We start from the raw sequence: 25,649 nt of genomic DNA on the forward strand, positions 1-25,649 counted from the left end.
TTTTATCCTCCTTTAAATCTTTTCTTCCATGAAAAAACAGATTAATTTAAAAAATATTTATGATGATATCTGACAGTCAAACATGTAAAACTCCAACGTTTGCTGACCAGAAGAAGTTCTTTTAACTCAGGACATATGAAGGATTACTCAGGATATATAATATAAACCTACTTGTACACTCTCACACACATGTTTGCTGACACACAGAGCTCTCGGGGTGATAACAGTTAGTGTGTGAGGCTGCTGAATGCTGCAGCTCAGTCTGGATCGACTCCAGCTGTTCACTCGGCTGCTATCAGCGTGTTTAGATACCACATCCTTCACTGGATTCACACCCTGACACCCTTTATAAACACACTTCTCAACATTCCTCTGTGTGTGTGTGTGTGTGTGTGTGTGTGTGTGGGTGTGTGTACATGCAGGAGGCTCCACTGTACGAGGAACTACATCCATCTGAACTTGTTTGTGTCGTTCATGCTGCGCGCCGCGGCCGTGCTGACCAAAGACACGCTGCTGTTCTCAGACGACGAAACCACAGACTGCAGCACGCAGCCCTCGCTGGTGAGACGCGCACACGTTTATTTCACCGTACTTAAAGGTCCAGTGTGTCAGATTTCACAGGGATCTTTTGGTAGAATAGGGCAGAAATTACAAAAACGCCCTCTTTGGTGCCCCTGTGGTAGATAAAACATGATCTTCTCTTGAGTCTCCTTCCACTAAACAAACCATGAAGTGAAACACGAGGTGTCCTCTTGGGTTCCCTTCCAGTGGACAAAACATGTGCTAAAGTGTCCTCTCAGCTGTGTCTTGGGGTGTAAATGTAACCTGAAGTGTTAATTCGTGCTTCAAATATTTTGTTTTTGACAATACATGCAAAAATCTGAGGTGGATACTAAATAAAAAGGTGGTGAATATATATATTTATGTTCATTTTGCAACCGAGGCAGCTCTCTTCTTCTGCAGGGTTTATTCATGGACAAACTGTACATTTACTGCCACTAGACAGCTTCAGTGCTAACCTTTAATTCCTCTGCTCTGATTCGCCAAAACCTGTCTGGAGTTCCGGAAGAATGTTTCAGTGATGCTATCAAGTATACTGTCCAGATCAGTTCCTTATTCCTTATTCCTTCCTTTGGGGCAGAAGTTTTGTTGTTGTTGTTTCTCTTTCTTGCCAATTTAGAACCGATCAGCGCATGGATATTTTTGATTGTATGCATTTACTTTATTGGAAATTTGCCACAAAAAAATAAGTAAATGTCTATATTGAGTTGAAAATTGATTAATTGTAATTTCATTAAGTTTTACTGTATGGACTGTTGTTACATGTGTTTAATAAAGTATGTTGTTGTTGTTGTTGTTGTTGTTGTAGGTGGGCTGTAAGGCCAGCCTCGTGTTCTTCAATTACTTCATCATGGCCAACTTCTTCTGGCTGCTGGTGGAGGGTCTCTACCTGCACGCACTGCTGCTCGTCATCCACAGCTACTCCATCCGCCTCTCCATGTACATGGTGATCGGCTGGGGTAAGCTGCACATTACAAAATTGTTTTTTGTTGTTTTTTTTTGTTTTTTTTCTGAAATCTGTCAGTCAGTAGATTGACGACACACAGTGGTATCAGTCTTCTCTTCTAACTGCTGGTTCTGGATGAACTCTGTGTCTTTTTCTGAAGCAGAGTCTCTGCTTCCCGTCCAGCTGCCACCTTTAAAATTCCAACAAAATGCAGGGTATTTTTTTTTTACACCAGTAACTTTCCCATATTAGTGAAAACTGTTGTTTGTACTAATTTGTTCTCATGTAGCACACCTTTTTTATTTATAATGTATAATTACTTTATTTTGAATTAATATTTGAATAGAAAATAATTGCAGTTATTTAAATAGCGTGTGAAACTTTGTCATTATTAAGGCTGCTACCTTCTTATATTTTTGATCAGACCGAAGTATTTTTGAACCATCTGTTGGTGCCTGTTCAAACTATAAAGTTCTTTTTCTTAATCATTCTTGTCTTTTATCAAAAAGTAGAGCCAGGAGAGTAAAATGTGCACAGGAAAATCACACAACTGAGAGTATATAACACTTTATCATTTATCACAGTCTTTGTTTTTCTATCTTTTTGTCTCATCTTGGTAGAAAATTCAAGTCCCCATGGACAGTTTCATTGTGCAAATTGTGATTTTGTACACACTGTGCACGCCACGTCTGTCTCAAAAACATCCAGGGAAAACTCAGCTTCAGTCTGTGGCCAAACAAGTAAATTAGGTCTCCAAGCGAATATGAGTGGAAGCATAAAACATGCATTTTGGATGAATGAGATGTAAACACAAATATCATCATGAACGTAACAACGTTTTTTTTTTTCACCCGGAGGTTATTTTAAATAAGCATTTTAATTGATTTTAGAAGCTGAAAACTTGTCACTCAGGACGAAACCTGTCACATAATGATTTACACAAAACTTCTCTCACATGGACACATGAGGAGACACAGACAGAGAGAGACAGACCGACAGACACAGACAGAGAGACAGACAGACAGACACAGACAGAGAGAGACAGACCAACAGACAGACAGACAGACGAATGTTAGCAGAATGAGTCAGTGTCTTTTTATGAGTTGTAAGAAATCATTAATGAGAAGGAGCGGAAGTTTAAAACACTTCAGTTTGAGCAAAATGTTAATGGAGTTTGTGAGACAGACGGCCACTGAACTCCAACTCCAGAGTGTGTTCAGTTGTCAGACAGAGACAGACAGGCAGACAGAGAGACAGACAGTGCGTCATGCTGTTGAAGTGGACCAGTGTAATCCATGAAAGGTCGGGCAGTAAACAGTCTCTTGGCCTCTGTATTCGCTCAGTTCCGTTCTGTCTCTGCTGCTGTTGCCGTGTGACACCTCCTTCCACCATCCATCACCACTTTACCAACACTTCCTCCCTAATGCAGCACCATTTAGCTCCAGCTGTTTCATGTTCGTGTGTGTGTGTGTGTGTGTGTAGATGTGATATTTCCTGCGTGGCACCTTGTGAGGATGTTCTGTGTCTGGCAGACTGAGAATCTAAACAGACTTTCTCTTCTCTTCTGTGTGTCTCTCAGGAATCCCTTTTGTTTTCATGGTAGCGTGGATCATATGCAGGATAAACCTGGAGAATACGAGGTGAGTCTGCACGTCCTCGCCTGCTAAACGGCTGCAAAGTGTTTTAAACAGGGAGGCTGTCGGCCTCTAGTGGCGTCTATCGGCACTGCAGCCCGGATGATGGAAAAGGTAATAGATCATAATCAGGTAAAATGACATGAAATCACATTGAATTACTGTAAAAGGATGGTGATGATACAGAGAAAGGAAAGGAGAAATTTGCAATAATTTTACAGTAATAAATCATAAAATGACCATTTCATGTCATTAGAGATGTCTGAAAACATGCTACTGTGAAATCCTCGCTTCTCCAACAACAATGCTACAGCCAACATGTTCTCCTTTTAAAATTTCTATTCCAGGCCGGAAAAACTGTTTTTATTTGTCTGTTTCACATTAATTATAGTTCTTATTAATGCCGAATGTTCACTGAATGAGTTAGTGTGACATATTAAGTCATTAACAGTCTTTTAGAAGGAGTAGATGTTTATAACGGTTAAATTGAGCAAAATGTTAATGGAGTTTGGCAGCAGTGAGACAGACAGTCACTGAACTCTGACTCCAGAGTGTGAATATTCAGAGCAGTGGGTTTTTGATTTCAGGATAACAGACAGTCAACTTTACATCGACAGACAGCTGACAGAGTTATAAACAATCATTATAATTTGAATTATTAATATAATTATTTGAAAAAACCAACATAAAACCTGACTGATTGATTCTGTTATTCTCAGGTGTTGGGAGATGAATGAAAACCCAACTGCCAACAGACTGCTCAACTGGCCCATCATGGCATCTGTCATTGTGAGTTTTCATGTCATGACTTAAATTTTGAATTAAATTGTTTTAAGGAAACAGCTTTTTTTAAAAACCCAAACCACAGTCTTTACCTTAACCTACTCAAGGCCTTTATTTTGAAGGTGTTTGTCACATATTTATTAATACTAACACTGCAGATTGACACTGACTGTGATAAATGATGCTTGGTGATCTCACAGATTTAGTTTCTGATTCTCTCTCTGCTTTACGTTTCTCCACCAGATCAACTTTCTTCTGTTCATCAGCATCATCCGCATCCTGGTGCAGAAACTGCGCTGCACTGACGTCGGAGGGAACGAGCAGTCACAGTACAGGTAGACCCCCAGAACACCAGGACGTGTTTAACCTCTGACCTCTTACTGGTTTGATTTTTACATTTTAGAGGGCTTCCAGGTGAAATAATGAACCATCTGGAAGACATATTTTAGATCCTACGAACAGGAAACAGTTACCAGAAACAGCTGTTTCATTTTGGAGTCCAAGTCAACTCTACATTCTCCGCCAAATATGACTGTTACTTCTCACACAATAGGCATTAAATATTCTCACACAAGCTTTAAATATGATTATATGGTTTGAGTTTTGAACAATAAAAAATGCACATTTTATTTTATTGCAGCTTCCAGAACTCTATTCACTGTAGTTTACAGTAAATATTTCCTCCTGGTATCAGAATCAGAAAGCTCCTGAAATCCGAGAGGAAAAGAGGAAAAGTCAGTTTTTAATACTGAAACTGAAAACGTGTATTCTCCTGCATTTTTTGGAGGAGAGGAAAAACAAAATGCAACAGACCTTAAAGGTGTCGGTATGTAAGAACCAGCCACCCGTCAAACTCCAGACAAATATGATGCAGCATGTCAACAGAGAGAGTTAGCTGCTGTTAGCCAGTTAGCTCAGTTACCCGTGCAGGAACCATGAACGTTGTGATTTCTATATTTCTGAGCGTGTGTTTGTGTGTGTGTTCTCCAGACGTCTGGCTAAGTCCACCCTCCTGCTGATCCCTCTGTTTGGGATAAACTACGTGGTGCTGGTCTACCTGATGGAGCCGTCTGACAGGAACATGCACCACATCAAGATCTTCTTTGAACTCGCCCTCGGGTCCTTCCAGGTAACGTGACGGGTGTCACCGCTCACCTATTTTCAGGGTTTTTCACGCGTCAAAATGAGGCTGAGGTGGTACATCCTGACAACGTGCTCACAGGTGAACTGTGCCTTCACCTGGGTCGAGCAAACATTTTTTATAAGCGATGTTTTTTTAGAAGTAATGTACTGCTGTCTGCAGGGTCACCGGTGCAGGTTTAAGATAGTGTTTAATCTGTAACAGTTTTGTATGTGTGTGTTTTAGGGTCTAATTGTTGCCGTCCTCTATTGTTTCCTCAACAGCGAGGTGAGTCTAAACACCAGCTCTCTAAACTTAATCCATTTAAATTCTCAGCTTTACAGACACTAAACTCTTCTTATTCTTGTATAAAAAGGTCCAGAGCGAGCTGAGGAGGACGTGGAGGAGTTTATCTCTGAAGCGTTACGTGGGGCGGGACTACAGGCTGCACGCCATGTCGGTCAGCCGAAACGGCACCGAAAACTCTGCTCACTTTCCCAGGAACTCCAGAGCCCAGTCCATCCTGCAGACTGAGACCACCATGCTCTGACCCGGGGCTGAGACGTCTGTCCTTTTTCTGTGTAGACAATCAGAACTGATGCTCACATTCAGAGCGACATTTCGTTTGCTACTGCGGGAACCGAAGCTGTGACCTGCAGGAGTTTCTGAGGCGAAGGATCTTCTGCTCGGACCGCGTCCTCACAGTCGTCTTCAACCTGTCTTCAATTCATGACACACAGGAAACAGTGCCTGTTCAAAATCATGCACAACAGAGACCTGCATCAACTAAGTGAATTTTAGTTCTTCCTTTCATTTCATTAAACATTATCAAATAAAAACACACTTTCTCAGTTGTTAGATATTTCTGGGAGACAGTTATCATCTGCAGCTGTTACACTGAAGGCGACTATTAACTTCGATAGTAAGTTTTGTGAAAGCAGATATTTTATACATATAATTATTTTTTGTTTTAGTCAAGATCTTGTTTTGGATGCAGAGGATTCAAAACGAAGAACATTTAGCACAGAGATTAAAAACAAGTCATGAAGACTTCTTGTTGTTTTATGTTATTAATCACAAAAGAATTGTGGAAAATCACTAATTTGACAATCTTGAATTTATTATTCTTATCTTTTTTAATGACAGCGGGTCCAAGGAAGCAGACGGTGCAGTAGAATTCTTCACAGTTCTAAAAATTTGTACCCAAACCCAAAAGAAACCCAGAAATATTCTACCTGGAACCAGACCAGACCAGTCTACTGCAGATTTCACAGTTGGTTACCTTTAACAAGTTAAAGGGACAGTTCAGATTATTTGATGGGGTTTTTTGATGAGGTGTTTGTCAGTATTCAGTGTAGTAGCTACTGTTGATGGCAGTCGGCACGCCACCAGTGTGGAGAAGCACAGAGGAGTACCAGCAAGGAAGTTCAGCAATGCACTGCAGCAACAAAACATATTAGCGAAAAGGTCCACCTAAAAAAAAATCTGTATTAATTTAAGTGTATGCTATATTTAGAATGTTTTCACCATTTTATTTTGCCGTCAGAAAGTCCTTTCTGATGGAAAGGGAACTGCTGTTATATAAGCGAAATGTCATCCTCTCCAAGTCAACCAAAGTCCATAGACTAAGTCAATAATTTTGCCTCAAAGAATATGGGAGTTGTTGGTCAACCGCTGCCTTGAACTGTTAGTTTGTTTGTGTTATTGTGTGAATTCTGTGTTTAAAAAGGTTAGTTTGGATTCACCAAAGTCACATGATAACACAAACAAACTAACAAATTGAGGAGGAAGCTCCTGTGTTCTGTGAGATAAAATTACTGATCTGCAAATGGAGTTTGGTTGGTTTAGAGAGAGCACCAAAATGAATAAAAACGATTTGTATCGGCTGTACTGGCTCTTAACAAAACCTCTCTGCTCCAAGCTGATCTGCCTCTTTGAGTCTTTTAGTGAACTCAACAACGAGGAATTGAAGTTGTTGTATCTCTGCACACTCCTTTGATTTTACCTCACTGGACACAGAAGTTTCTGGTCGATCTGCAGCAGGTAGCGTTAGTTCAGATCTGAACTAATGTGTTAAAACAAGAACGTAAACTGACTGATCGAGGCAGCGCTGCGTGATTTTGTTTAGGCAGCTTAAATACATTTTGCAGTTCATTGCTCAGTTTCTGTGTTGGTGCTCCTGAGGAAGATGACAGTCAAAGCGTGATCTGTCACACCCACACTCTCTTGAGAAACGGTTTTAACTGCAAAATGAGCTGTTTTTTTTTATTTTACACCAGGTTTTCTAATAGTTTTGAACATTTATTATCACTCAGATGCTTAAAGGAGCAATATGTAGCAACTGTGCATGAAAAGATGAGCACAGCAGTTCAAATGGCGAGTTGGAGCCATAGACTGTAAATTAAATAGGTTGAAATTCTACTTAATACATGAAGCGAGTCGCACTTTCTGCTTTCCTTCCCCGATCAATCATCTCAAGACCTCTCAGATTTATCTTGCAGTCCCTTGTTTGGGTCACGACCCACGTGTTGGGAACCACTGTCCTAAACAGAGGATAAAGAGCAGATTCATCTGGGAGTTCAGGAAACACACAGGTTACTGTAGCTCATGTAAATCACAGTCGTCCTTTTATTTTTTTTTTGTGCCAAAATGAGGGTTTGGCCACTGCGCCTCTCTGTTATTTCCAGTTTCGTATTGATGTCTTTGAATTGGACCATTTTGGATTTTTTCCCATCGCTATTTTACTGTTCATGGTCTGAAAAAGTAAGAATGAGACACCAAAGCTGAATTACTGATGACGCTGGATGAATGAAAGATTTTCCATACTGTCCATCATATCAGATTCTTGAAGTGGAAAATGCTGAAATGTGAAATTCAGTCACAGGATGAATATGAACAGACGGGAACATCAGTCCAACCCTCAGAGATTTTCAGTTTTCTGGACACTGAACGTGTGCGTTTATCCAAAATGAGTCACTGCGACACAAGCAGGATTTCAGGTCTCCTTACAAACAGACAAAAACCAAACTTGCCTTGATTGTTTTGTATTTCATGTCTTGTTTTTTGTTTTTTTACACACTTGAGTGTATTAATGTCGGTGATGTATGAGGTTGAGGGAGATATGTAAACTTTTCAACACAGTCGTAAACCTGTGACTCTGTATGTTTTACGTATAAAAGCTTTTATCATGGAGTCGTGTTTGTTGGATTTATTCTTTAAGCAATAATTTAACTGTTGCAAATCAGTTTGTGTTTATTTGGTATAATGATTATTTTCCTTATGGATTAATCCTCTGATTATTCTCTCCAGTAATCGTCTGATTGTCTGGTTTGTAAAATTTAAAATAATAGTCACAAATGGCGTCACAATGACCCACAGTTCAAAGTGACAACTTCGCAATGTTTTGTTCAACATTTTACAAACACTATAAAATTATTAAAATTAGGAATCCACAATGTTGAATTATCAGTAGATAAACTAGCCAATGCCAATACTGATACATGCACATATTTTTTTCCCGACTGTTTGCAGAAATCATCAAGTCTCTCCTCCCATATTCTGTCTACTCTTATCAACTTATCCGCTGGCAGATGCAGACAGAAAAGACAATGCTTTTCAAAATGTTCACATTCACCGGGAAAAATCAGAAAACCACTGCTGACTTCAGGTGCACTTTATTGCATTTTGACTTTATTGCTGTTCAACCAGCAAAAGTATCTGTGGTTTATAGCAGAAGTCATGTTAAATCAGGCAAACGCTTTATATTCTAACCTAATATTCATTTGCAATGTGAACAAAGCATCGCAATTATTTGATATCTCTGGACTAAGATATATATTTTGAGCCCCTGCCATAAACTGAAAAGAAATCCACTGGTTTAAAGTGTGGATCTCCAGACTCTTTCTGTCCTCGTGTTGTGTTTTTGTTTCCACTGGCTCAGTGTAAACCGTCACTGCTGCGTGTTTATCTGCACTTGACAGCTCACACTGACCCGTGCTGTCAGAGGTCAGGGGTCAATGAGGAAGAGAGCGTGTTGCTCCACTGGTAAACAGAAGAAAACAAACTCAAGTGTGAAACTAATTTAGTGCTGTGGTTCCTTATTTACCTCTGGGAGGGGTCATATTTACTTTGGACTCTGAGGCATTTCAGCACAATGAAGTTATGAAAGCATTTCTGAGACTGAGAGGTTGACATGATCCTGTTGGTGAAGGTGAAACTCAGTCAGTGGAGCCAAATTATTTCTACCTGAGGACGATTCATCCATCTTGTTTCCAGGCCACGCTTATATGAGATAAGTGAGGATTTTCAACTGGAGCCGAGCTTCCTCCACTTTTGCCTTTTGCCCTTTTCATATTACTTTTATCAGTGATTAAAAAAAAAATACGTTTTTGGCTCTGCATTTCTGTTATAACTTATCTCTGCCTCCAGAGCAGCTTCAGCTTTAATAAATATTTGTGTATAAACGTACCTTTCCTGATGTAAAGTGTCACTTTTTACCTGATTGATTTCTGACTGTTGTTAAGAGTGGCAGAAATAACAGAACAGCTCCTTTGTTCGTTTTCCTTGTTTTTGTGAACACATATAAAATGATAATTGAGTTTGACTATTTGGCTGCAAAATGCAAAAATCCTGCTCTATTTACACAGAATCAGTGGCGTTGAAATTTCACAGTAATATAAACCCTGCAGACCAGCAGCGTTACAAAGTAAAAACTGAACAATTTGGCATTTTGACAGACTTTTTTTCAGTGGAGGAAAAGGAGCTGAAAGATGTGTAAGATTTTACTTCCTGTAAATTCTTCACAATAAAAGCTCCCTGTTATTTTGTTATCTAAAGGCTTTTATCATGAATCAGTATAATAAGGAATTGCTGATCTTTTTTATGATCTGTAACTGAACAAAACTCCTCTGCAGGTGAAAGTGAACATGTGACACAGATTCATTTAAAATCAAAAGTAGTGAGAGCTGAAAACAGACTTTTAAAAACATCTTTCTGCACTCATGAGTCTCAGCATACATATATATAAAAACAGAATGGTAAGCAGGTCTCTTGACACTGGGAAAAAAGGACCAGTTACCTATTTTTAGCAGGTTTACTCGTGTTTAAAACCCTGTGTAACAGAGTTAAAAATGCACTTTATTAATTATTGTTTCCAAATTGTGTTTATTAAATTAATTTGTTGTTTAATTTAATTATTTTGAGTGTTTGTGAATTTCATCTCTATTAGTAATTTTTATTTACCGTTATGTGCCTCCTTGAACTGCTTCTTCCGTACCTCCTGTGCTTCCGTAGCCCCTCCTTCCTTCCCCTCACAGTGCTGTTTTGCGTCACTGAAGGTAAGTTGTGTGTCAAACTGCTGCCACTATATTTTATTGTTTTCTCTGGAAATTGAGTCATTTATGTTGAAACCTTTAGAGAATATTGTTTACTGTTGACTGTTGTTATATAATCGATCATTTTGTTGTTTTTACCGCTAATTTAAGTTTTATAGAAGTGTTTAGTTTTGCGGAAGTCGCTCCGTGTCATGTGACGAAAGCAGTAAAAATATGATTTAACATGTTTAGGGGCAGAAGTGCAGATGGGAGAGTTCAGAAAACTTTAGATATGTTTCATGTCTTTCTGCAGGTGTGTGTTTTTCTTTGTTAAAGCTGCAGTAGAATTTTTGAGTCTCATCTGAGTTTGGTTTCGTTTTCTCGTCCTGAGCTCCTCCACCACACCAGCAGCACGCGCTTCATAAGCGCGCGCAGCAGTTTCCGGAGGTGATCGTGAGCGAGAACAGACCAACAGACAGGGCCGTGCAGAGACCTTTGGAGGGGCAGGTGCTCAAAGTTAAAAGGGGGCCACGAATTTGCTCCATGGTGCTGGTTCATAATCCGCCCTTTATTATTTGTAGTGCTAATAATAAAGTAAAAAAAGAATTAAATGATATAGAAATTATGTATTTAAATGTATTTGTGCTTTTATTCAGTTTGACTATCCACTTTGTGCAAGACAGCAAGGTTATAAAAGTTATATATTTTATATTTATGCATGTTATATTGAATTTGTGTGTATATATACAAATGTTAGAAACAAGTACTGATATGTTTAAATGAGAGGTTGAGAAAATCGCAATTCAAATTCTTCTAATTATTATTGTTATTGTTGTTGGATTTATACTGTATAGTCCAAAATTATGTGACTATGCATGTACATGCACATGTAGTTTTACTGAAATAATAGCCTATGCCTCATTGTCTCTAGAAACATAGAAAAAAACACTGCAACTCACTTGACAGTAAAATGATACAGATCTCTAATGCACTTTGCCCGTGACAAAAGAAACATATAGAAACAAAAAGAGGCCTGACATACTTTTTCCTCTCAGCACGCTGTGTGTGGTTAACTAGCAGCTATAACTTATGCGAGGTGTGTGCAGAGTCAGACACACACACAGGATGCTCACGGATCGTTATCACGGTTTTGAGTCACGGATCAGATCATTTTTCGGATCAGCAAAAAAGAAAAAAGTGGTGGGATTAGGGTTAAATTATTTTAAAAATGCACTTGTCTCTAATCTTTGTCTGTCTGTAATTATCACCATATGTAATGTAATAATTATGATAATAGTAATGATAATGGAAATAATATTAAAAACTTCAAACTTATACAGTGCTGTACTATGTATATACTACACATATATTAGATCATACAGACTGTACAGTATAATACACAACTACGCTCTGTAGTCTGGCTCAATGTCCCGCCTACAGCAGCACATCTGATTGGTTAAAAGTCATGATCAATCAATCAATCAGCAGACACACTGTGTCACAGACGGGGTGAGACAGAGCTGCAGCGGTGAGCAGAGAGGAGCTGTGGACAAGTTAAGACAGCTGATATCACCAAATGTTCAATGAACATCACAGTTTTATGATCTGTTTCTATGGTGATAGCATAGTTACATCAGTGAAAAAAGTTATGGTCTGGATTTCACTCAAGGTGATGTGACGGCTTTTAAATCAGTCGCTCTTCACAGAGATGCGCTGCACACAGCAGCATCTGTCCTGTCTGTTCACTGTAACTCTGCATTGAGATTTCGCATATTATAACTTATACAAAAGTAACAGTGACAGTAAAACTATGATGCTCACATGTGGTCCGCGGATCACACGCGTGCCGAACTGTAGAGGGCGATCCGTTGCTTAGCAGCGCTTAGCTACAGGGCACATCTGGGCACGTCAGGGCAGTGAGGGCATGTCTACGTGGATCATGTGACCAACCGAGGGTAGATCTGAATTATTATTATTTTGTTTTATTTATTATTTTGGGCCACACAGACAGACTTTTACACACACACTTACAAAAAACAAACAAACAAACAAAAAAACACTTTGACAAAAGGGCACTTTGGGCATCAAGGGTCAAAGGGGCAGGTGCTCCAGCACCCTCCGCCCCCCCCCTCTGCACGTGCCTGCCAACAGATATCAGCTGTGTGTAATAAAACACCGACAGAGGAGAGAAACTACATTTAAAATCATCAAGGTTCAGTGTGAAGAGACAGAAGAACTGAGATGTGAACATAAAGAGACTTTTCAAATCGTCTTTCTCTCTGCTCTCCTGCTCACATGAGCTCACAATCACAACACTCGCTTGTTTTAGGGGAGAAAAGGAGCCTCAACATGGTTTCATGATATAAGCGGTCATGAAAATGAAACTCAGCAGCAACAAGGTTTGACTCGCGGCCAGAAATGTCCGAACAAAAGCACAGTGTCAGTAGCTGTGTGTCACTCGGTGCATTAGAGATGAAGCAGAATCACATGTGAGCAACGATAACCTGAAGAGATGAAGGCAGTTTTCAGAACCAGGCGCTGCAAACACCTGACTGTCACCTGATCAATGAGCTGGCAGGTTTTGACTGGTTCTTAAATTTGACAACAAACACCATGCGTTGTATAAAATACAAATTTTCTGTGTAATTGTAATATTTAATGCTGGATATATGAGTTATATTAGTCTGATATTGTACAATTAAGTTTTAATCTGTCAACAAGACTTATAAAAAGAACCTTTTCAAAGAGCTTTACAAGGCAGATAAAAGAACAGATGGTCCATGTAACAGAATTGGGATCTGTTTCAACTAAAATCAGTGATCAAGAACAAACTTTATTACTTCAGCTGTGAACGTGGTCTGCAGACTTCAGGTAACCTACAGGTGATCTAACAGGATGTTAGTGTCTCTTCCTGTATGTTCTCTGAAGTCTGCTGGAAACTGTCCGACTTAACTGCAGCTTTTTGTCTCCACCTTTTGCTGCGTCCGTCTGATCTCTTCTACTCTCCAGGCGAGGCGCAGTTCATCTCAAACGAGCCGATTGTTTCATGAAGCACTGCTGCAGAGGAGCTGAGAGGCAGGAGGAAAAATAAATCCATTTTTACATCTCAAAAGTTTCAAAACCAAACTCTGAGCTCTCCTCTGATTGGTCTGTGGCTCCATGATTTCTTTGTTGCTGCTGCAGAAGTTTGAAGCAGGAGTGAAGATAAATCATCTTTTTAATCCCAAAAGTTTGAAACATTCACTCTGAGAAACTCTGACAGTAAAGTAGCTGCATCACAGTGACTCTGGTGTCTTTTTCCTCCAGAAGCTCCAGTCTGCTGCAGACCCTCCTCTGCAGAGCTCCTCAGATCTGAGCAGCTGTTATAAAGTTATAAATGTTGTTGTTTCTGATAAGTCACTCCACTTCATGTACTGTTGTATTTCAGCCACAAGGTGGCACTGTTTTCCTTCTTGAATGTAGTTTTTCATGATTTTGAGGATATTTTCTGTTGAAATATGCTGTTTGTTAAATGTTTTCTGGTAACATTTCATATCACTTGACAGACTGATGTGTAAAATGATTTAAAAATATAATATAATGTTTAGATAATGAATTGATTTGCACACTGAGAAAAAAATGTGAAACACTCAGTGCTGTTTTCCATCAGGGGGCAGAAGTGCAGATGAGAGTCCAGAAGACTTTAAATATGTTTTATATTTTCTGCAGGAGCCAATAAATGCCAGAAAATAGTCCACATGTTGTCCTCTGTCATGTCTGTCCACACACCTGTTACACCTGCAGACACACTAATAGATCAAACTTCTTCCCTGATTCTTTGTGAGCTCACAGTCAGTGTCACTGTTTTACCTCCCAGACTGACTGAAGTCCAGAAGATGATGAGGACAGATGAAGACAAGGACAGAGCAGAGTCTCCAGTGTCCAGCTGTCTGTCTATGAAGAGTGACCGGTCCAAAGATCATCCTCCATTGTTCAGTACTGAACCTGAACCCTCAGACTCACAGTAAGAGAAATGATTCTGACTCTTTCAGTGTTTGTTGCTGATGTTTTTCCAGTTGCACAGTCAGTGTTTCTGTTTTACCCCTCAGACTGTCTGAAGTCCATGACTTGAGGAGGAGGAAGAGGAGGAGGACAGAAGAAGAGGAGGACAGAGCAGAGTCTTCAGCATCCAGCTGTCTGTCTATGAAGAGTGACGGGTCCAAAGAAGATCCTCTGTTCTCCAGTAATGAACCTGAACCCTCAGACTCACAGTAAGAGACTTTTTTTTACTGTAAACTGAACTAATGGAAGATGAAGTATTGAGGATGAAGACAAAATGTCTCATCTGAATCTGTGGATGAACTTTTGGATGCGTGCAGACTGACTGTCAACAAAAGGCATCAAGCTCCTGTAGAGATGGAGCCAATCAACTTGCTGCTGGTCACAGTACAGTGTGAGTCCAGACCATCGGTCTGTGACCTGCTGTGTGGAAAAAGCTGCAGTGAAGTTGCACAGTAGCGTGTGTCAGTCACAAAATATGAGGCGCAAAATGTGAAAACTGTGAGAGGAAACTAATGTAAGTGAGAGACGTTGAAGGAATTAAGGTGCATGAGAGAGAACGAGATGAGCAGTGAAGTTTCTTGATGTCAGGTTTGTAATTTAGTTTTAGTTTTTAGTTTTTAGAGAAGTGTGTCAGTAACCAGGATGTAATGTAACCTGACTCCTCAACAGAATAACATGAAGTTACACATCTTCTCTTTTGCAGCAGAAGATAAACACACGCTACACGTGGTATAACATGTATTACTTTGCACTTTATTTTGCTCAATCTTCTCAAACTTTTTTTAACTTGTGACCAGCACCAAAGTCATCCTAAAGGTCATCATAAAAATCTCCAGATCAAACTCCAGGACCTCCCTTAGCAGGTCTTTGTTTTTGTCTGGTCTCACGTCCTTCTCACCTTTTTCCTCTCTAACCAGTTTGCATGTCTGCTCTCTTTATTGGAGGATTTTTACTGTGATAACAAACTACAGGCAGATCATCAAATGTTTGATCAAACAGACAGATTGGAAAAGTAGCTCAGGTTTATGAAAACTAAAATGAAGCAAACATTTTCATCACAAACTTAAAGCTGTAGTAGTGTAACAAAATGAAGAAATGTAACAACACTTTTACTGTTCTCTGTGACCATCTGAGCTTCTAGACAGTGTCGGACAAATCTTCATATTTTTCAACAACATTAAGATTATAGATCTGTTTTCATGTCTGAAAACAGGATTGTCTGTTATATTAGAGGGACATTTATTGTGTCATGGACATGAAAATTATATATTGAAGAAAATATCTGGTGTCTCATTCTATTCATTTTCAGAATATTTTCAGCAGATCGTGGTCTGCAGGAGGTTTTAGATGAATATAAGATCAGTCTGAAGACAAGATGTGAACGTGTGACTGAAGGAACTGATGGAACAGGAAGTGGAACCCTCCTCAACAGGATCTACACTGAGCTCTACATCACAGAGGGACAGAGTGAAGAGGTTAATACCCAACATGAGGTGAGACAGCTGGAGACAACGTCCAAGAAGAAGACCCTCCATGAGACTCCAATCAGATGCCAGGACATCTTTAAAGTCTTACCTGACCAACAGAGACACATCAGAGTCGTTCTGACCAACGGCGTCGCTGGAGTTGGAAAAACCTTCTCAGTGCAGAAGTTCACTCTGGACTGGGCAGAGGGTTTGGAAAACCAAGATGTCAGTCTGCTGATTCTGCTTTCGTTCAGGGAGCTGAACTTGATCAAAGATGAGCAGTACAGTCTTCTGAGTCTGCTCCATGTTTTCCATCCAACATTACAGAAGGTCACAGCAGAGAAGCTGGCTGTCTGTAAACTTGTGTTCATCTTTGACGGCCTGGATGAAAGCAGACTTTCACTGGATTTCAACAACAGTCAGGTTGTGTCTGATGTCACACAGAAGTCATCAGTCAACGTGCTGCTGACAAACCTCATCAAGGGGAATCTGCTTCCCTCAGCTCTCATCTGGATAACTTCCAGACCTGCAGCAGCCAATCAGATCCCTCCTTCATGTGTTGACAGGGTAACAGAAGTACGAGGCTTCACTGATGCCCAGAAGGAGGAGTACTTCAGGAGGAGGTTCAGTGATGATCTGTCCAGCAGAATCATCTCACACATCAAGACATCCAGGAGCCTCCACATCATGTGTCTGATCCCAGTCTTCTGCTGGATCACTGCTACAGTTCTGGAGGACATGTTGACTACAGAGCAGAGAGGAGAGCTGCCCAAGACCCTGACTGACCTGTACTCACACTTCCTGCTGGTTCAGACAAAGAGGAAGAAGAACAAGTACCATGAGGGACATGAGACGAGTCCACAGGAGCTGATGGAGGCTGACAGGGAAGTTCTTCTGAAGCTGGGGAGGCTGGCGTTTGAACATCTGGAGGAAGGAAACATCATGTTCTACCAAGAAGACCTGGAGCGATGTGGTCTGGATGTCACAGAGGCCTCGGTGTACTCAGGAGTTTGTACAGAGATCTTCAAAAGAGAGAGTGTGATCTTCCAGAAAACAGTCTACTGCTTTGTTCATCTGAGCGTTCAGGAGTTTCTGGCTGCAGTCTACATGTTCCACTGTTACACCAACAGGAACACACAGGTACTGGAGACTTTCTTCTGTAAGATGTCTCTGGATGTCTTCTTGAGGAGAGCCATGAAGAAATCCCTTGACAGTAAAAATGGTCACCTGGACCTGTTTGTCCGCTTCCTTCATGGCCTCTCTCTGGAGTCCAACCAGAGACTCTTAGGAGGCCTGCTGGGTCAGACAGACAACAGTCCAGAAATCATCCAGAGAGTCATCAACAACCTGAAGGAGATGAACAGTGATGAAATCTCTCCTGACAGAAGCATCAACATCTTCCACTGTCTGATGGAGATGAACGACCGCTCAGTACATCAGGAGATCCAAGAGTTCCTGAAGTCACGGAACGGATCAGAGAAGAAACTCTATGAGATCCACTGCTCAGCTCTGTCCTACATGCTGCAGATGTCAGAGGAGGTTCTGGATGAGTTTGACCTGAAGAAGTACAACACATCAGACCAGGGACGACTGAGACTGATTCCAGCTGTGAGGAACTGCAAAAAGGCTCGGTAAGTCCAGATGTGATTATCAACACTCTGAATCAACGTAAAGCTTAAGTCATCAATATTAGAGTAAAGACACACTTAACAGACATGTACATTATAAAATGTGCACAACAGAAATGTTTGCTTAAACTGAACCTATTTTTTAAATAATCATATGTGTTAGACTACAGATGTCTGCAAAAATCATGTTTGTGTTGATACATATAAGCTACTGAACAAGTCTTCTCTCATCTTCTGTTTCTTTAATGGAGGTTTGATACAAATCCAGCAGAAAAACCTTTTAAAAAATGTTTTGACAGACATCATTTTATCACAACAGTCATGTTTGATTTTTACAGAGGATCCAGTGTCTGCACTCTCTTTATATAATGTGTCTGTTTGTTATATAGTACAAACATGTCATATCTGAGATCTGCTGGAACTAACAGCACTTGAAATTTAAGTTTTTTTCATTATTGCTATTTTATTTTTTCCCAGCAGTTTCTGAGATATTTCCTATTAAAGCTGTGGTAGGCAACATTTTTTTGCATCAATGATCAATAATTCCATAATAATCTTTCAACATATTGTAAATCAGGTGGTCTGAGACAGAACTAGACTTCTGCACCTCCTCTTGACTCTGTTTTCAGGCTTTAGTGAATCTGGTCCGTGACGGTAGACTTCAACTAATGAACTAATCCTACAGTTTACAGTGAGATCATTAGTCTGTCTGTCCATGTTGACTGCTGACTGGAGGAGAAATGGATTTGATTTGATTTGATTTGTGCCGACTTGCATTTCCATCAGCACTTTGATCGTGTTGAGCTGCAGCGACTATGAACCATAAAATGACAGAACAATCTTTACTAATGATACTAATAATGCGACATTAGTCCTACATTTAATGTGAGATGAAAAGCAGATGGAGTGACATAAGATGCATGAAAGATGCACAAAATCCACACAAGGACGTGACTGAGGTAAATAGATAGAAGGGCAGTTACAGTCAGTGGTGGACAGTAGTGAAGTACATTTACTTGAGTACTGTACTTAAGTACATTTTTTGAGTATCTGTACTTTACTTGAGTATTTGTTTTTTTGGAAACTTATGACTTTCACTCCACTACATTTCAAAGACAAATATTGTACTTTTGACTCCACTACATTTCTAGGAAGGTTGTTGTTACTTTTTGACTGAGCTTTGAAGTCAGCTGCTGCTGTTTTTTCTTTTCTAAAATGCAATTGGTCACATGCTGTGTTCCTCACAGAAGGAAACCAATCACAGTAGCTGCTCTCAAATGGGACTGATGCAAAAGCAGAAATATGTCCAGGCGCACTAACAAGCACAAACAAGCTCTCCCTCTGTCATTCAAACATAAAACCGTAATGGTGACGGCAGGAGAAAGACAAAATTAAATCTCAAGATGTTATTATAATTATTCATTATTCCAGGTAGCTTTTAAAGTTGGATTGTTTTATAAGGGTGAAAAATACAGCATAATTCATGTACATATACTGCCCCTGAAGACAGAAAGAAATCTCAGTTATTTAAATTTTTGATTGCATTTCTATGCTGAAGTTTTTATAGGTGTTTCTATAGACTTTGTGTAGCAGAGTGATTCTACAAGCAAGTCAGTGCATCATTAGATGGTTTCAGAGAGTTACAAGCTTCTGTAAATGCATCATGAAAACAATACAGCATGTATTGATATTAGAAAATGTACTTTGTAATTTGTACTTTTGAATACTTAAGTATTTTTAAAAACATGTACTTCTGAATACTTAAGTATTTTTAAAAGCAAGTACTCTAATACTTTAACTTGAGTAAAGTTTTGACTGAGCAACTTTCACTTGTAGTTGAGTAATATCTGACCAGGAGTATCTGTACTTTGACTCAAGTACTGGGGTTGAGTACTTTGTCCACCACTGGTTACAGTCTGCAGTCATTTTACAGCTCATTGAACATTGTGTCAAAATAAAGTTTAACAAACACAAATCACAGCAGCCTGTTCATCAAAATATGACACATTATAGTCATTTGTCAGACATTTTTGTCTATTAGCAGTTCATTATGTTGCTTAAAGACACTTTGACATGTGGAGCTCAAGTTTCAAAGCAGAAACCTTTTGATCAGGGACTGACCAGCTGAGCTCATCATCATTTACTTTGTGATGCAAAATGCTCTCAGTCTATTTTTATCATTGTCACATGTTATCATACTCTTAAATATTTTCTCTGTCATCACAGACTTTCTGACTGTAGACTCTCAGAGACTCACTGTGAAGTCGTGGCCTCAGTTCTGAAGTCTGACTCCTCCCATCTGAGACATCTGGACCTGAGCTTAAACGACCTGCAGGATTCAGGAGTGAAGCGTCTGTGTTCTGGACTGAAGAGTCCAAACTGTAGACTGGAGACTCTGAGGTCAGTTCATCATTTGTTCTTTTCCACTTTATATTTACCAAATTTAAATCCATAAGAGAAACTTTAAATTTCCTTCAGTTCTCTTGTTTTCTGTGTTTGTCTGAACTCTTTTTTAAAGTTTTTAGTCTGAATAGTTTGACTCTGAATTTAGTCTGTAATCAAACTGGATTCATTTTAGTAAGAAAACTGTTTTGGTTATGATGATCCCTAATAACACAATAACAAAGTCACTCTGCTCATTTTAGAGAAAAGCTCATTGATTAGGACAAAATAATGTTGAGCTGCACATTTAAATCCTGAACACATCTCACTGTATTTTAAATTCATTTTTATCTTCATCATTTATTCTTTATTCAGATTGAGTGACTGCAGTTTGTCAGAGATCAGCTGTTCTTCTCTGGTCTCAGCTCTGAAGTCCAACCCCTCCCATCTGAGAGAGTTGGACCTGAGATACAACAAGCTGAAGGATTCAGGAGTGAAGCGTCTGTGTGATTTTCTGGAGAGTCCAAACTGTAGACTGGAGACTCTGAGGTCAGACACCATTTTTTACTTCTGTTCTGAGATTAATATGATGTGAAAGTTGTGTTGACACTAAACTGCAGACAGAAGGCTGACATACTGTATCTTAATCTGAATGTCAAAGTCTGTTTTCTTCTTCAGTGGTTTAGTTCATTGACTGTGGCAGAGAAATGTTGAGCTGCACATTTAAAACCTTCATATAACAAAAAAATCTTGATTTTCATCTCATGTTCTTCATCATGTTTTTGTTGAAACAAACTTTAATATCTATAATATCTAAATACAATGAATAAAGGAATAACCTCTTTCAACTATCAGACAATAACAATTATATTCAGTATTTGTGTTTTCCAACATATTTATGAATCTATATGATTCTTATACTGACTGAATAGTTTAAACTGAAGATGCTTTGATTTTATGACTGCAGTATTAAATATTAAGGGAAGAATAATAAGAAATATTGTCGATGTTTTTTGTTCACATTCCTCCAAAATTTCTCCTGACATATTTGGCATCTTTGAATCGACTGGTGGAGCTGCGTCTTTATTGAAGTAGCAGCATGTTGTCAATAATATTAATGAGAACCCTTTAACTTTCTGTATTTTACAATTTTGAACCTGTTGAGTTCAGATGTTTGGAGTTCCCATTTTCTGAACGTCCATTTTCTAAATCTCGTTCAGCTCTGAACAGATTATTAAACACTGAATGATTTCAAACAGGAACATTTTCTAAATGTATCTGACATCATTTATTCTTTATTCAGATTGAATGTCTGCAGTTTGTCAGAGATCAGCTGTTCTTCTCTGGCCTCAGCTCTGAAGTCCAACCCCTCCCATCTGACAGTTCTGTGGCTGTGGGGAAACAATCTGCAGGATTCAGACGTGAAGCTGCTGTCTGATCTTGTGGAGAGTCCACACTTTGCTCTGAAGACTCTGAGGTCAGTAGAAAGTTGGACTCAGTCCCTGCTGGTTTCATCAATATTGTATTAAACACAATCAGTGTCAAAGCAAAGATCCAGTATTTCCTGCTTTCATCAGTGAAGCTGTGAGAGGAGAATGGTGACGGGCTTCAGGATTGGACAGAAAGACAGAGAGAGAGAGAACAGTCAGCCAATCAGATGAGCCAGAAGCTTGTTGTGATCATGTGTTTGAGTTGATGTGAAGACGACTGTTGTTGTTGTGTTCATGTCTACAGGAAATAAAGCTGGATTACAGCTGACAGCATTACAAGATGTACAGAGACAGAGGTCCTCATTCATCAAACTGTTGTTCCATCAAATCTGATCTCAAACTGTTTGTTCTCTCATGTCGACACTAAAGAATCGATCAGTTCATCTTTGTCACAGCTCTACTCAGCACTTTATTTCCACTGTGTACTTGAGTGAAATGTGCAGAGTCAACAGACCTGATGCTCAAAGTCTGTGCAGGTCTGTGAGCTTCAGTCCAACACGTCAACATGAGAGCTGAAAGGAAGCAGCTACGCTCCACAGCTGCTCCACTTCTGGTCTGAACAGGACTGAAGTCCCTGCTGGTCTTTATACTGGATGTGCTGCTTCACTGACTGACAGCTGATGAAGGGAGTCTCTGTAAACACTGATTTATCACCTCTGTTCTCTGTCTTCTTCTCTCATCAGATGGTGGTGATGATCTCTGTCAGAGTGATGATGAAGATGAAGGAGTTTGTGTTGAGAGGATCAGCTGTGTCCTGATGATCCAGAGAGGCTGAAGCAGCAGCAGCAGCAGCAGCAGCAGCAGCAGCAGCAGCAGCTTGTGTGTGGACAGACTCTGACTGGGTCGTGTTACTGGGAGGTGGAGTGGAGAGGAGAGCTTCATCCAGCAGTGACTGACAGAGGAATCACAACAGGTGGAGGTGACTGTCAGTGCTGCAGTCTGAACACCATCATCCCTGTGTGTTCCTCTGGATCATGTGACAGAGTATCATCAGTGTGTGTGGACTGCTCTGCTGCTGCTCTGTCCTAAACAAACATTGAACTCAGTCAGTGAAGATTCTGCATTAATTTTAACGTCAATCAGGAAAACAAAAATAGATATTCTGACCCAGAATAGAAATTTCAAAGGACACAGCAGCTGGACGGTTGATGTCAGAGTAGACTGTATATATATATGTATATATTTATATATTTATAGAGTGTAGATCTTTTTCTGTTACATCCCAACTGATTGAGTTTTTGCAGAAAACTGAACCAAAGAACCACAAAGTCTGATGATAATTATCTGTGGATTTGTCACTATGAACAAACTCTGTCACATTCACATCATTTAATTTGTTGTAAATGAGAAATATATATTAAAATCACTTTAAGTTACTGAAATATGACATATTTTGGTGAAAATCCAGAGCTGTCTTAAACCAAAACCTGCTTCTGACTTGTTATATATCTTTTGACATCAAATAAACAAAAAATCTTCAGTGTCATCAGTGATTAAGATCATGTACATTTATATATTTGTTCTGTTTTCTTATATTGTTACAGTTTGTAATAAAAACCATTCAAAGTTAAAGTTTTGATCATTACCACCAATGACAGGTTTCTCATATTTTAACAGATAAATATTTGGTTGTAAGGAAAAGAAGTCGATAAAATCTGAACAAAGTCTTTGGCTGCAGAAGAAAAGTTCATAAAGTCATTAAAATCAGAAGAAATAATTTTCTAGTGTGAACAGTGATGCATCACTCTGTTTGGTTTTACCTGTACGGTGATCTGGACCTGTTTCTGATTCTGAAGGGTTTTTTTTTTTATTATTATTTTTATCTCATCTGTTATGTTTTTTTTAAATTAAGAAATAAACTAAAAAGCAGTTTGGGTTAAAGTGTCACCAGGATTTTACAGGATTTTATTTTCCAAATGTTATTTCAAATGATTATTTCCTGCTGCAGGACGATTCTTGGGAATTTTAGTTACTCAGATATTAAAACTTAAGCAAATTGTGTATATATGGAGATTTGTATGTGAATGGATGATTAAATTACATTTTTATTCAAACGTCATGTGCTCAAATGTGATCAGCCCACAGGACTCTACTGAGATCACATTTAGAAGCAAGACGAAACAAAAGGAAAGTAAATAAAAGCATCATACTGAACCCAGGTGTGTCAAAACAGTATCTGAAACAAAACATCTGTCTAAATTATATCCAGAATAAACTGAAAGCTGCTCTTGAACCATGTGGAGAAGATGCATGGTCTTTGTCTCAACTGAAAAATCAGAATCACTGTAAGTGTTGCTGGCATTGAGTTATTGAATTTTAACAAACTACATTAAATTTCTTTTTTTTAAATTCACAGCTTTTTTAAATGTAAAAATATGCCTACAGATGACTAAAGTTACGAATTAGCTTGAAACAATGAGACCAAAGCATCTAACCTGACCTAGTCTCACTTCAAATGTGACAACAATACCACAGAAAATGAATATTTACATGTTTTTCTGAGGGTGTGTCCAGACGTTCTCTAAAAAAGATGACTAGGAGACCTCAAGAACCTTCTGCCTGAGAGGAACTGAAGAATAAATACAGTATAGATCTATATCTCTTGATACAAATAAGATTTGTACATGTGACCACATCAAAACAAGTGGTGGAAAACAGGTCATATAAGAAGCATCTTAGAGTAAAACTACCTAAATGTACCTCATTTATATATTCTGGATTTATTTTATATATAAAACCTTCATGTTGTCATTGTAGAGATTTGATTGGCTGAACAAAGTACCAATTATCCTCCTACTCTGTTCTGATTGGCTCTGTCTTTACATGGGAGAAGAGAGGCGGGCTCTTCCTTTCAACTCAGACTCTCATTGGCTGCTGTGGGCTCTGGACAGGACATGGAAGCTCCTATTGGCTCAGGTGAGGTGTCAATCAAACTGAGAACCAGGTGCTGCAGTGATGTCTGAGCAGGTGGAGAAAAGAGGTGATTGGATGGAGGATCAATACTTTGTTTGGTTGTGGGTTTGTTTTTTCAGTGTTTGTGTGTTTATTGGTGTAAATCACATGTTTTGGACTGAATATGTCAGTGGATTGGATCGACTGGACTCTTTGGGATTAAAACAGTTTTTGTCAGTTTTGATCAACATTTGTCTGATCAGGAGAGCGTTCAGGGTGAGAGCCTCACTGATGGACACACAGCAAACTCAGAGCAGTGGCACTTTGATTGATTATTTAGTTGTTTGGTCCATTAAAATGTTAAAAAATGTTGATCAAAGTCCAAGATGACGTCCTCAAATGTCTTGTTTTGTCCTCAACTCAAAAATATTCAGTTCACTGTCAGAGAGGAGCAAAGAAACCAGAAAATATTCACATTTAAGAAGCTGAAATCAGAGAAAAGACTCAAAATGATTAATCAATTATCAAAATAGATGCAGATTAATTTAAAAGTTGATTAATCATTACAGCTAAGCGTTCTGTAAGTGCAATTTATTGATTAATTATTTGATTTTAAGACAAGAAATGATCTTGTTCTTTATTTGACAGTCAGTTCTGCACTGACATGTACAGTTCAGCTTCTTATGGCTGAGACTTTGTCTTTGTCTCTGCAGCTAAATGACACCTGGCAGGTGTGTTTTTTCTTCCAAACAACAGGAATGTGGTGAAGCTGCAGGTGTTTTTAATGTGTGTTTCTTTGCTTCGTGGTGTGAACAGAGACAGTAGAAACTGGATTAGAGAAAAAGTCACGTGGAACAAATGTTGTTAAAGTAAAAGTGTCTGTTGGATTTCCTCTGTGACAGAAGTGCAGATATTCAGAGCTCTGTGTTCTTTCCTCACATTTTTGTCTGCTTTGTTATTTTTACCTGAACATTTGACTGATGGAGTTTCAGATGTTCAAACTGTGTTTTCTTGTCAGCAGCTCAGATATGAAGGAGGAGGAGCTCCAGTCACACATGGAAACACTTGAGGATGTTGGGAGTGTCGCCTCAGTGGATTTGACTCTTCCTGAGGACGGTGAGGTTCTCCAGTCCTTTCACAGTGATCTGTCATGACTTTTGCTAAAACTAAGTCAGTATCTCATGAAACTAAATTTTCATAAATAAAGTTCAGTTGCAACTGCAATGTGTCAGATAACATTAGTGTGTAAAGTGTGTATTAATCCTCTGTGGAGCTGCTCTGGGCTTTGATACAATATTTAGACATTATTGTTGGGAAATTGAATTTAGAGAAGAATTAACTGGGTAAGACTGTTCAGATTGTACAATCCTTGGTGTCTGGTGACGGATCCAGAT

At 39.2% G+C, this 25,649-nt stretch overlaps 2 protein-coding genes across 5 annotated transcripts in view; both read left to right on the top strand.

The window, feature by feature from the left end:
- LOC146307871 (vasoactive intestinal polypeptide receptor 2-like) overlaps positions 1 to 8,236 on the top strand; it is a 36,104-nt gene extending 27,868 nt beyond the window's left edge. Inside the window, exons 6-13 of the mRNA XM_084747361.1 lie at positions 423 to 561; positions 1,370 to 1,520; positions 3,087 to 3,147; positions 3,861 to 3,930; positions 4,168 to 4,259; positions 4,915 to 5,053; positions 5,291 to 5,332; positions 5,421 to 8,236. Of these exons, the coding sequence (XP_084603487.1) occupies positions 423 to 561; positions 1,370 to 1,520; positions 3,087 to 3,147; positions 3,861 to 3,930; positions 4,168 to 4,259; positions 4,915 to 5,053; positions 5,291 to 5,332; positions 5,421 to 5,594 (868 nt within the window). The 3' untranslated portion in view covers positions 5,595 to 8,236. The remainder of the gene's footprint in view (positions 1 to 422; positions 562 to 1,369; positions 1,521 to 3,086; positions 3,148 to 3,860; positions 3,931 to 4,167; positions 4,260 to 4,914; positions 5,054 to 5,290; positions 5,333 to 5,420) is intronic.
- Positions 8,237 to 12,509: 4,273 nt separating this feature from the next.
- LOC146307872 (NLR family CARD domain-containing protein 3-like) lies at positions 12,510 to 22,935 on the top strand. 4 transcript variants are annotated; one of them, XR_014772709.1, is made up of 7 exons: positions 12,510 to 12,568; positions 14,213 to 14,359; positions 14,445 to 14,606; positions 15,707 to 17,494; positions 19,718 to 19,891; positions 20,249 to 21,350; positions 22,047 to 22,935. XR_014772709.1 is itself a non-coding variant. In XM_084747337.1 (6 exons), exons 1-6 carry the CDS (start codon positions 14,094 to 14,096, stop codon positions 21,400 to 21,402), a joined length of 2,790 nt encoding a protein of 929 aa, XP_084603463.1. In that variant the 5' UTR covers positions 12,962 to 14,093; the 3' UTR covers positions 21,403 to 22,040. The 4 variants fall into 4 exon arrangements, 1 of the variants encoding a protein (XP_084603463.1); XM_084747337.1 differs by lacking the exons at positions 12,510 to 12,568; positions 22,047 to 22,935 and having other exon boundaries at positions 12,962 to 14,359; positions 20,249 to 20,422; positions 21,177 to 22,040; XR_014772708.1 differs by lacking the exon at positions 12,510 to 12,568 and having other exon boundaries at positions 12,963 to 14,359.
- Positions 22,936 to 25,649: the final 2,714 nt, after the last annotated feature.

The sequence above is a fragment of the Lutjanus erythropterus genome, chromosome 21 (assembly GCF_056507025.1).
Source record: "Lutjanus erythropterus isolate fLutEry1 chromosome 21, fLutEry1.hap2, whole genome shotgun sequence".
NCBI classification, from domain to species: domain Eukaryota; kingdom Metazoa; phylum Chordata; class Actinopteri; order Lutjaniformes; family Lutjanidae; genus Lutjanus; species Lutjanus erythropterus.